At 38.5% G+C, this 12,777-nt stretch overlaps 2 protein-coding genes and 1 long non-coding RNA gene across 3 annotated transcripts; all 3 read left to right on the top strand.

The window, feature by feature from the left end:
* Positions 1 to 4,956: 4,956 nt before the first annotated feature.
* Positions 4,957 to 5,616, top strand: LOC149958449 (THAP domain-containing protein 2-like). The gene is made up of 3 exons (XM_090167186.1): positions 4,957 to 5,410; positions 5,479 to 5,551; positions 5,606 to 5,616. The coding sequence occupies exons 1-3, from the start codon at positions 4,991 to 4,993 to the stop codon at positions 5,614 to 5,616; spliced, it is 504 nt and encodes a 167-aa protein (XP_090023312.1). The 5' UTR covers positions 4,957 to 4,990.
* A 104-nt stretch (positions 5,617 to 5,720) lies between these two features.
* Positions 5,721 to 6,219, top strand: LOC149958450 (uncharacterized). The gene is made up of 3 exons (XR_016478293.1): positions 5,721 to 5,828; positions 5,893 to 6,015; positions 6,080 to 6,219. It is a non-coding gene; the product is annotated as an uncharacterized LOC149958450 (long non-coding RNA).
* A 4,605-nt stretch (positions 6,220 to 10,824) lies between these two features.
* LOC149958451 (uncharacterized) lies at positions 10,825 to 11,502 on the top strand. Its single transcript, XM_090167187.1, has 2 exons — positions 10,825 to 11,030; positions 11,104 to 11,502. The coding sequence occupies exons 1-2, from the start codon at positions 10,887 to 10,889 to the stop codon at positions 11,500 to 11,502; spliced, it is 543 nt and encodes a 180-aa protein (XP_090023313.1). The 5' UTR covers positions 10,825 to 10,886.
* Positions 11,503 to 12,777: the final 1,275 nt, after the last annotated feature.

Consider the following 12,777-nt stretch of genomic DNA (forward strand, 5'->3'; position numbering starts at 1 on the left):
ACAGTAAGATATTGTCGCCGTAGTCTCCTGGGCTTCTTCTAAGGGTCTCTCTTTCAACTCTGACAAATGTTCTGTCCTACACTTTGGATTAAAGTTCAACTTGAATCCATTCTTGGTATAAATAAATAAATAAATATAAGGCCAAGGTTTAATGTGTGGTTTTGGTTTTCAGGCTAGCAGGAGCCGGCTTTTAGGCCTGTTTATAGAATTGAACCTGGATACTCCCTAAAATGCATAGGTGGCATAGGTCGATTTCCTACCGTAATCATTGCTACTATAGCAAGTAAACCAAGGAGCGGAATCACTATTTATAAGGCATTGTTGTTTGGTATCAGGCATAGCTCTTTTTGCAGATCGGCATTGCTCTGACATAACTTTTCGTATTATATATCTTTATATATGTATTCTCTGTCATAGCTCCCTAAAATCGACCGACGCGACATCGTGAAACGTGGTGGTTTGGATTCGCCGGACTTAGCGTGCGATTCCGAGTGGGGTTTCGAAGTCTTCGCAGAGTAATGTCGCCTGACGGTGACGAGGCTGCTATGGGCCATCTATAACGCAACCTAGAGGACAGCACCAAGCCTTACGCACCAGGTAAAATCGGGCGTGGAATGTATTCTAGATCTACGAATCTCGACAAAAAGAGCTATGCCTGATGTAACATAATTACTCATAAGTATGCCACTAGCTCTATTTCTTCACTAACGGTTTGTTTCACAGATATTGCGTCATCCGTACCCTACGTAATATTGGACGTCATATTTGATGTAATGTTTGACGTCATCGAATATCAAATGCTGATTATGCCGTCGCTCAATTAGCTCTACTTCTGATAAACCGACGGCCATTATTTTAGTAAACAAACCGGCTTGAACAACCAAGGCTTAGGAGCTAAAATGAACTACAATATACTGTCAAGTGCTGTTAATGCAATTAATGAAGTTTTAGGAGACTCAGGTTAATAAAAATTAATAATTGAAATTCAGGTTGAGCTTTTCTGGGGCATCTACAAGGTTGGAGTCTTTGCAGATTTTTTTTAGCCTAACTCTTCTAGGCTTGGTATGGGTTTTAAAAACGCTGGTTAAATATCCCACTTCGACGACTTGTTCCATTTTCGGAATGTGATCTCTGAACCTTTTCTTTTTTAAACCACTCATTATTTAACTTCACCGCACAAACCGAGCGAGTTTATGAATTTCAATATAGCCACATTGGGCTGACTAAAATTTCGACGCAAAAAATTCCTTCTCAATTTAGAGGTTTTCCATTGGCTCCTTGGTTTACTTGCTATAGTAGCAACGTTTACGGTAGGAAATCGACCTACGCCGGAACTATGCCAACTATGCCACCTATGCATTTAAGGGAGTAGTGATGTTCCAGGCGGTACTTTTTTAATACATTTTTGATTTTGAAGTACAAAAATACATTTTGAGATTTTTCATACTTATTTAGTACATTTTGTAAATTTATGATACCAAAGTAAACTTTTAGATACGTATTTAGTACATTTTGAAAATATATTAAACGAAAATACATTTTAATATTTTTGACATATATTTAGTACATTTTTTTTAATTTGGGGGATTGTTTTAAATTTAACCATCACAAATTATCTGCTTATCTTCGAATTTCCATTGTAAATCCCCGCTCTCTCACCCTCCCCACCTCAGCCACCTGTATAGATAGCGAAATTCCGCTCATAGCTCCGACCATTGAATTGGGAATAATACTGCTAGAATTACACTTACCATTTCGGTTGCCATGGTTACGCGGGACCTGTTCTGAGAAGACTGTACGATATTCATCTTTATAATTGGGCGGTAGCGCCATCTATATTTTGTAAAGTTATATGATTCGCGCAAAAATTCAATTGCAATATAGTTGCCACCACTAGAGACAGATGCCGCCACGGTTGAACGATATAGTTTAAAAAGTCTCCATATTGAAAGAAATTGGTCCCGCGCTAGCCAGATTTATTTGTACCTCTATTTATTCCCAACTCAATGGCTCCGACTTACTGGAATACCGTTAATCAATAGGGGGGGGGGGGGTGTTCAAGCCCTTTTGCAGACATAGAGCAGCTTTAAATGAGGGAAATGAAGTGAATAGTGAAATCTACTTGGCCGCTCTGAATCGCTCGCGGGGTAACAGCAAAAGTGGATATATCCACTTTTGGTAACAGGTGCAGGGCCGGCGTAAGGGGGGGTAAGCGGGGCAAAAATACCCCGGGCCCGGGCCTCCGAAAGGGACCCGCCGGAACGGGTGCCTAACTAAAACTATCTGACTATTTCCAAAAAAAAAATTTTGGAGTAAAAATTACTTGGGGCCCGAAAATCCTACCGCCAGCCCTGAACAGGTGTACATTTGTTTTGTGGAATTTTTTGTGTACTTACTACTTTTACTGTTTATTTTCGGGTTTTCGCCACACAATAGAGGGGGTGGGTTTTTGGAAACTTTGGACAGTTGGGCTTATCAAAATCAAGGTGACTGTAAACAAGTTTTTGAAAATATTTTAGCACATTTTTGTTTCCACTCATTTCTTGTATTTGCAATTTTCAGGCGCATCATCTAATTTTGTGTAATGTAACATCTGAGTTCTACCTAGGAACATATACGTTATTAAAGTTTGTTCTTTTATAGGCTTTGTCGGTTTCAAACGAAAATGACACGCAGCTCCTCTCGTGGTGAGATCACGCGCAGGGCCGGACTGGCTAGTAGTTGGCCCCACCGGTTATGCAATCGTGTTGGCCGCATTTCCCATTAATGCTAAATTCTTCCTCTTTGGCCCCCAATTGGAGTTGGCCCCGATCGGACCGGTGATCGCCGGTTAGCCACCTGGACTAATCCGGGCCTGATCACGCGTAACTTGGTTAAAAGTTTTTACCCACCCCCATTGAAATTATTGTAAAGTTGGTGATAATTAAACGTTAATTAACCTACCAAATGGTATAGTAAATATTCCACTGACAATTTTTTCCGTTTATATGAACTTAAATGTAAGATAAAATCGTCTTGAAAAATCCTTTATCGCTTTATAACGTTCAAAAATAATATTTTTCACGCGCCATATAGATAATCGAACATCTGCTCGTTTAGGTAAAGTTTGCGTTGTCAACGCGCGTATTAGAAAGCAAAATGAGATTTTAGAAAGTAGGTTGTAATTCGGATCGATATTAATACTTTTCGCGAATTTTGTCATCAGTGAATTACAAATATGACTTGAAATAAGTTTCAAGGTTTATTAAAAAGCTAGTTTCATAACTTTTCATCAATTGGTTCGTTCACAATGTATCTGTAAGTGTAAAGTAGACGAAAATTTGAAGGCGGTGACTCTTGCCCAGCCTTCATGCTAGCTGGTAGCGGATAAAAATTGTCAAAATTCGCATCCGCTACTCGCAAGCGAATTTTGATGATTTTTATCCGCTGCCAGCGAGCATGAAAATGGGCCTTAAAAGCCTCGGTTTATTCTACCGCGTATTTTGAAACTCAAAAACCCGAGTACTATCTTTAAATGATGGCGAAGGCTAATTGTAATACGAAACAAATAACGAAATACGTGGGATTGTTGGCGTTAAATGGACAACGTTTTTCCTTATTTGTTTCTTATTACAAGGAGCGTTCGGATTTTTCCGTTTGAAAATACGCGGCAGATTAAACCGAGGCTTAAAGGCCCATTTTCATGCTCGCTGGTAGCGGATAAAAATTGTCAAAATTCGCATCCGCTACTCGCAAGCTTGAAAATAAAGCTAAAATATCTGTTTGAAACAGATCGACGCGGAAAGTGAAAAAGTGTGTAGCGGAAGCGGATTTTGTCAATTTTTACCCGCTACCAGCGAGCATGAAAATGGGGCTTAAGACTGGGCAAGATTCACTGCCTTTTATTTGCTTTCTAATACGCGGGTTGACTACGCAAACTTCACCTAGACGAGCAGATGTTCGATTATCTACATGGCGCGGGAAAAATATTAATTTTGAATGTTATAAAGCGATAAACGATTTTTCAAGACGATTGTATATTACATTTAAGTTCATATAAACGGGAAAAATTGTCAGTGGAAAATTTCTTATATCATTTGGTAGGTTAATTAACGTTTTATTATCGCCAACTTTACATTAATTTCAATGGGGGTGGGTAAAACCCTCGGTAAAACCTTTAAACCAAGTTACGCGTGATCTCGCCCCTAGAGGCGCTGTGCGTCAATCGCTCGTACTCTATTAGGTGGTTTTTTTTCGCCTGTTCTGGTTTTTTTGAGCAGGTTCAAAAGTGTAGCCCTATGACGTCATTTTACTCCAATTCTATCTTGACGAAAAAAACGAGTTGGAGTAAGAAGGGAGTAGTTAGAGGTTAAAGGTTATATATTTGTTTTGTTTTTAAGATGGCGACCGGTGGTGAGATCATCAATATAGGACTCATTTTTCTTATTTATTTAATAATAATAATAATCAGCTAGGCTAATACCCAAGACACCACCTTAGGTCTAAGTCATCAAGCAACTTTCAAAGTCATTAAATAGCATTTAACAATTGGATATTCGTTATTATAAGCTTGCCACATGTGAAGATGTTCAAAACCCGTTATGTTTTCGTGAAACGAAATTTAAGCAGACGAATTTTCTATATAAGCTAGTTTACTCCCTCTACACCTCCTTTCGAGGAAGAGTAAAAAGTGTAACGTTTGAGCTCTGGAACAAGCGAACAAAATTCGGGACAGGGTAAATCTTACCCCGAGAACAGGCGAATAAAACGTTTTAGGGTACAAAGTTTACACTTTTTGTCCTGGGACAGGCGAAAAAAAACCACCTATTATAGCAATAAAAAAGTTAAAAAACTAGAAACGTTTTGAAATTTCCCGCGCTTTTTGGTAATAAAACTCATAGATGGCGCACGCCGCTTAGCTTATAAACGAAAAGTACATTTTATCCTCCAAAAGTACATTTTGACCTATGTGGAAAGTACATTCCTAAATCGCGTTGCCACTTGACATTAAATGGCGAGCAGTGTAGTGTGTGCTGTAGGACTGTGCGATAATACGTTTGACAAATGTCGTGGGTTAATCTCATTTCATTCATTTCCGAAAGATCAACAAATAAGGGCGGTATGGCTTAAAGCTCTAGGAAAATCAGATGATTATAAATCCCCTCCAAATTTGAGAGTATGTTCTGCTCACTTCACATCAGATAGTTTTCATCCGCGTACTGCTAAGCTACGCCGGATAAAGAGAAATGCAGTTCCAAGCATTTTAAATCCAAATGATTTTAAAAGAGCCAGATTAGTTGACTTAACATTGCTGGGAATCTTGCCTGGAGAGGAAAGAATTGAGTTAGGTGGTTCATCTTCAGAAGCACCAGGTGCTCCCGAATTAGTTTTAAGTGAGGGACCAACCCTGTTTCATACCTATGCTACTAAAGTAAGTGGTTATAGTTATTTGATGTTAATTGTTCGTAAGAGCTATCTTTTGATAAATTTTTATTTTAGAAATTCACTATGGAAACTGCGTCACAAGTCAAACCTAAAACTAGGGATATTGCTGTTCAAGTGAATACAATTGGTAAAATATTTAGAGTATTAGAAATTTGCATTGTAATCTTAATTTTTTTATTAGATTTAGGATAGTCGCATAGTACCCAGTGTAATATTTTGAGTAGCTCAACTTCCTCTCCTACATCTTTTATGATTCAGAGGATGATGAAAGTCTGTTTATAACTCCTAGACTCACTTTTGAGTTTTAGTGAAGTTTCTCACTCTCCTGACATTGGTTCATCTTATGATCCGTCGAGTGAAAGTGTGGAATTTAGTCAAGAAAACTAAGATCTTGAAGCTCAAGAGTGAGTACTGAAAATAAAATCCAAAATTTTAGGCTCACTAATATAAAATAATCTACTCACCTAGGGATGATTATAAAATAGATGACCGGCCCCCACACCTTCAAGAAAAATATATAGTTTTTCATCTTGCTTGCTTCCCCTTATCCGCTGCTACTGTACATTTTCACAGAGATTCTATAATGTCAAGGTATGAAACCCAAATATCAACTAAATTTACACTCTTATTTACAAAACATTTATCCTGGAAAAAGAACATATTTAGCAGTACTGCATTTCAATGAAAATGACAATAAAGATCCAGCAATTAACGCAGGAGAAGAGGAATACTATCGCGCTTATGCCAAAGCTAAACACGGCCAACCAACAGTGAGAAGAATTCTCGTTCCCAACACATTTGGTAAGATAAGAAAAATTTATATTGAAATTTAAATATTATAATGAAACAATTGCAAATTGATAGCTTTTGGACATAACATCTAAAAATACAATACAAGCTACTAGCGCTGAACAGCTTATGGCCCCACCATGTAAAGCCGACACACAAGCAGCTAAACATTCAGCTGATGTCAGTAAAAGTGATGTTGTGGCCAAAAAAAACAACTCGTTTTCAATAAAAAGATTCTGAAATTTATTTCATTGCCTTGGATACTTAAATCCAGTAAAATCCTATGATGGAAATTAGTCTCGTATTTTTGAGACTGCACAACTAGGAATTGGTGCTCGATTTCTCCTTCCCATTCTACGGAATGTAATGTAAACAAATTTCCTATATGCAATATATCTATATTTTCTGTAAAATAGAGCTTTATTAGCAATTATCACAAGTGAAAATAACTGTAAAACTTAAACCAGAAATCTATTATAAACCCTTTTCGGGGAGAAGTATCCAACCGCAAAATTTCTAGAAATGTTGTTTTAACAATTTACAGCTTGTGCATGTGCACAATTTTATAAACAATTGAAGAATATTAAATGTACGCATTCCTAACGAAAATTTGACATTAGGGCAATGTACGTTTTTAGGTTCTTTAAAAACTTGCTTATATATTTTAATCCATTCTCCTAAATTTATTACTTTCATTATTGTAATTTAAAACATTGGTGTAATAAGGTTTATTATAAACTTTTATTAAAACCAAATAGTATCTTACTCGTGTATTTCTTGTTCATTCTAATCATCGGCCATTTCCTGTACGTAATGGAGGTACGCTGGCTCGACAACATCAATTTCTAAACAATTTAATCGGAATTTTCTCCAATCGAGACAGCAGCGTAAACCAGGGGTTTCTCGCACTAATCTTCCTATCTCTCGACAACAAATACTCTCCGTCGCTGTAGGCATTGGCCTGCAATTCCCGCAAGTACACCTAAAAGAAATTGTTTATGCTTAAATAGTTCTTTCTATAAATTTTTTACGCTTACCCAACTTGTTAAAAGTAGAAGTATAACATGTTGCTCTTACGTCACAAGACTGATTTGGTGGAATTATCTTAGCACGCGCGATTTGCACGAGCGTTAGAAAATAGGAAGCTCCTCGTGATGCGAGCGCGCGCTCGTAGTGTTGGAGAAGGTAAATACAGTGACGTAAGAGCTACATTTAAACAAGAAGGCCATGTTACTTTATAGAAAGAACTATTAGTAGAATGATTCATGAAAAATATTCAGAATTAATTTATACCAATTAGTATTTCCAATACGTTCATTATTTCCCGCTACTACTGGCTGTTCAAGCAAAAGCGACATAAGACCCAAAAGTGTGTCAGTACGGTAAAATGTTTAATGGGAACATGGAGCTTTTATAGAAGCTCCATGATGGGAACTTGTCTCGAAGTAAAAAGGGGGAGTGGGAGAGGGGGTTGAAAATACGTCATCAAAATTTGAAATTTTCTCCACTCCAGCGCCGCCGAGTGAGGCGTTTTAGAACGTATGTCTACGGGCGAGTTAATCGAAGAGAGAAAATCGCGCCAGATCATAGACTAAATTTACAGCAAGAATGTATTTATTTATACTCAGGGAGAATGAATATGTCGAGACAATCGACGGACACGGTGAGGCCCTAACCCCGTCACGCTAAGGGGGGGGGGGGGAGGAGGCGGTCTTATTTTTTGCGTCCTCGCAGCAGCGTTAGTCGCGTCGACAAACGTAATTTTTAAGAACCAATGAGATTGCAGTATTATTTGATTTTATTAAAGCGGAGGAGCATACCGGGGGCCCCAACGGGTAGAATTGGAGAAACGCTAAAAATAATATCGACATATTCATTCTCCCTGAGTATAAATAAATACATTCTTGTTTACAGTTACTAGTACTATTCCAACTAGTAGGTTATGTAGTCTATTGTGAGACTAGCTCTCAGTAAATATTTTAACGGACGCAAAGGTAGAGTTGACACACTTTTGGTTCAAGTGACACTATTGCTATAGACGGAATGTCGTTAAGTGTTAGTCGTGGAAAGCGACGACACTGTAGATGGAGCTGCGAAAAATAATTTCTAACATTGACGACCCTGGGTTTTGAACCGAGATTTCTGACCGCGTACTGCCGTAGTCTCCAAAACCGACGCCTTATTCAAGTGAGCAACGCCGTCCTCTTCTATTACATAGCTTGAACTTTTACCCTTGAACACTTTCATAGTTTGTATAGTTGGTCCAGAGATGTCACTCTTGTCCGAAAGTTTCGGCGTGTTTTTTTGTTTGAGTATTTCATCAAGCAGTTAGTTGGCGGGAATTTTGAATTAAACCCGGGTCTCCTGAGGGTGGGCGGGTTGGTCTCATTCGATAGAACTCTTTTTTCCGCCCCCTCCGACCCGCCCCCTTAAAGGGAGCGTGACCGGAAAAAAAGGTTGGTCTCATTCGATAGAACTCTTTGACGCGCACGCAGTGCCGTTAATTTCCGCCCCCTCTGACCAACCCCCTTAAAGGGAGAGTGACCGAAAAAACAAGCTGGTCTCATTTGATAGAACTCTTTGACGCAGTTGGTCTCTCTTTTTTCCCGCCCACTCCGACCAACAAATATGAGAGCATAACATTAAATCGTCTACGTCAGCGGTTCCCAAAAGGTGTTCCACGGAACCCTAGGGTTCCGTGGAAGGATCACAGGGGTTCCGAGAATTCGCAGCGCGGCCATCTTTGTTTGTGTCAAGAGTTTTTTAAGATAAGTAAAAAAATTGGTTGGGGTTCCACCAGAATTAGGTGGATAATTTAGGGTTCCATAGCAAAATAAATTTGGGAACCGCTGGTCTACGTGAAAGAGTGAGAACAAAAAATCCAAAGCAGAAGAACTTAGGGCCTGTTGCAAAAGTCGGCTTTGCTAGAATCGCACATGTTAAATTCAATGGGCTAGCACTTTGGCTAGGGCTTTTGCAACAGGCCCTTAAGCTGCAAAGTATGCGACCATGGGGACAGAATCTCCGTCTTGCCATATTCTTAGTACATAAATACATTCTTGCAATAATATGATTCATGCAGTTGTTAATAATCCATGTTAAATATCTGCTCTAAGAAAATACCAATTTAGTCACCGAGATAATAGAAAATTCGAGAATGACACATTCTATTAATTTCTGTTCTGCAAAATTACATTCATGGGTATTTTTTTTATGAATTTGCGAATTTACATGACTTTAGGTGCCTAAACTACCCAAATGTTTGATATAAATTTCCTAAAATAAACGCATTTGAATCCCAGTTTAAGAATTTCTTTAAATCATATTTCCACTAATTTCAATAATTTAAAAGAATTATGTTCGTCGTGTTTTGCTTACCTATTTCACCTTTGATAATTTCCGTCTATCTAACGATAGGAAGTCGCATGGCCTCAACAGCTTTTGTATTGGTTTGCCCACTCGGGTATCCTGAGGGTGGGCGGTGGCCACTCTTGAACATAGGATGGTAAATTATATATCAAACGATAGGAAATCACATGGCCTCAACACCCTTTGTATTGGTTTGCCCCGAGGGTGGGTGGTGCCCACTCTTTAAATTATACAGTGTGTATTAATTTGATCGGCCCAGGCATTTTTCTCAAAAACTATAGTTGCTAGAAATGTGAAATTATCCGAATATAATCTCTCGGGGAGGACCCGTTTCTTTTGGATTTTCAGAAAAATCGTGAAATGTTTCACCGTTTGGGAATTTTTATTTTTTGAACGATAGGTGGTTGACGAAAATGTTCAATCAGCAAGTTGTAGAGCGTACTCGAAAACCTTTAATGAAATTAGTTTGGTCAAAAACGGACAATTTTTTATTGAAATAATACGTCGTTAAAAAAACAAGTTGGTACTACCCAAAAAGGTTTACGTCCCATGAAAAAGAAAGTTAAACCTATCTAATTTGAAATGATCGTATGTTTGTAAAGATAAAAAATGGACTGTTTTTTAAGCCAAATCATTTTAAATAAATTTTTAGAGAAAATACAATTTACATAGTAGAATTCCAGAATTCACGCGTCTTATTTGGGGCAAGATCCGCAAGAATGTTGCAAGAAGTCCACGAAACCGTCTAATTTATGGAAACTGAATTTCCCACGTGTTTTTTATTTTGCACTACTCTGTCGCTTAAAGTGTGGCTCCATTTTAGTATTTAAAGAGACACAGCTTCGTTTTAAAATAATTCTCTGAACGTACTCCAGTAAAATAAAAAGATGCCTCGTTATACTTGTGAACAGCGGTCCAGGATAGTCGAATTATACTACGGAGATGGTCAACGAAATGCACGTGAAGTGAGTCGATTATTTCAAATGTTGTATCCTGACAGTCGTCCAAATCATCACACTGTTCTCCCGTGCTGTCCGTGACTTTGAAAACGAAGGCAACGTGAATAACAGATTCCGCGGACCTGGCCATGACAACATCAACATGGAAGACACAGTCATCGCCTACTTTGTCGCGTACCCTCGAGCAAGCGTAAGAATGGCCTGCTCTGTTTGGACTTGTCAAAGTACTACGTTTGGAGTGTCCTTGACCGTCATAACTATCACCCATTTCGTGCCACGCTCCACCAAGCACTTTACGATGTTGATCAGCGACTTCGGCTGGATTTCTGTAACTGGTTTTCTACTATGGCCGACGGAAACGAAGATTTCCTCCGTTTGATTCTTGTGTCCGACGAGTGCTCCTTTGGGAGAGACGGCCTGTTTAACAGCCAAAATAACCACATGTGGAGTGATGAAAATCTGCACTGGGGATTTCCTCACCACAATCAGGTACGATTCCGCTGGTCTTCTGGGAGATCGCGTTATTGGGCCATTTTTTCTTCCGCGTCGACTCAATGGGCAGAACTACTTGGCCTTTCTACAAAATGAAGTCGCAGACGAGTTGGAAGATGTGCCATTAGTCGACGTCCCACGCCTTTGGTTCCAGCATGACGGTGCACCTGCCCACCAAGAAAGACACGTCGTGCAGTACCTTAACAACGAGTTCCCTGGGCGATGGATAGGCAAGAACGGTCCAGTACGATGGCCTCCGAGGTCCCCAGATTTCGAACAGCCGGACTTTTTCAAGGAGGAAGTGTATAAAACGCCTGTCACTAACGAAGAATATCTACGGCAGAGAATCATCGCAGCGTTCCAACTCGTAACTCCCGAGATGGTCCGTGCTTCGTTTCAAAATATGCTTAATCGCGCACGGATTTGTATTGCAGCGGACGGTGGAATTATTGAACGTCATTTAAAATAAGACGCGTGAATTCTGGAATTCTACTATGTAAATTATATTTTTTATCTTTACAAACATACGATCATTTCAAATTAGATAGGTTTAACTTTCTTTTTCATGAGACGTAAGCCTTTTTGGGTAGTACCAACTTGTTTTGTTTCACGACGTATTATTTCAATGAAAAATTGTCCGTTTTGACCAAACTAATTTCATTTAAGGTTTTCGAGTACGCTCTACAACTTGTTCACGACTTTTCTGAAAATTCAAAAAGAAAAGGGTCCTCCCCGAGAGAGTATATCCTGATAATTTCACATTTCTAGCAACTATAGTTTTTGAGAAAAACGCCTGGGCCGATCAAATTCAGACACCCTGTATATCAAACAATATGAAATCAGATCGTAGGCAACGCATAAAATTTATTTTTTATTTTTCTGACATAATATTAAGTTATTTAAACAGCTTTAGGAAAATCATAAAAATCTCACGAATCTACTATATACACGTAAACGCCACTTTTTAGAACATTTACTGGCCTTGAAATAAAATAAGCTTAGAAAACTTGTGCCTTATTGCTGTGCCTTTCATTTCCAGGTTTTTGTCTCTGGCAATTTTGTGCAGGCGAACTTTGGCATATAACATTATTATAGTCAGTTGCAGGCTAAGAAAGACAAAATATATAGTACAATCGGCGCAAGGATGCCTCAGATCGTTTCCGGTCATTCCACCGCGCGAAATTTGAATTTGGTCATTTTACGGTCAAATTCGAATTTTGCTCTTTTCATCGGCTTTTAGCGCCATCTAGAGACCAAAATTGGAATCTTTATTTTTAATTTCATAATTGTGGTGGCGAGCAAATTTAAAAGATAAGGCATTCTTATCATCCTTAAATTTAAAATAGTATGTATAATTATTTAATTTTGTAAATTTATTTTTACGTCTTACCAGTTAAATCGGCAGTTTCTTTTAAAATAGTTACCACGCTTTCTTGGGGCTAACGTTGTCTTAATGAGCTATAGACGTTTAAATTATTTTTCTCTCTTTACTTGTTAAAAATAAACCTTTATCATGCTTTTTATAGGGACCTCTTGGGCTACTATTTAAAATATTTGGAGCTGTCATTATCGAACCTTCTTTAGCAAAATAATTCCGCTGTATTCAGTAATTAATGACAACATGAAATTAAAAAATAGATTCCAATTTCGGTTCCTAGATGGCGCGGAAATACGATGAAAATCACGAAATTTGAAATTGACCGTAAAGTGGTCAAATTCAAATTTCGCGCGGTCGACTGGCCGG

This window comes from Leiobunum rupestre, chromosome 2 (genome assembly GCF_980474605.1).
Source record: "Leiobunum rupestre chromosome 2, qqLeiRupe1.1.hap1, whole genome shotgun sequence".
Taxonomy (NCBI): domain Eukaryota; kingdom Metazoa; phylum Arthropoda; class Arachnida; order Opiliones; family Sclerosomatidae; genus Leiobunum; species Leiobunum rupestre.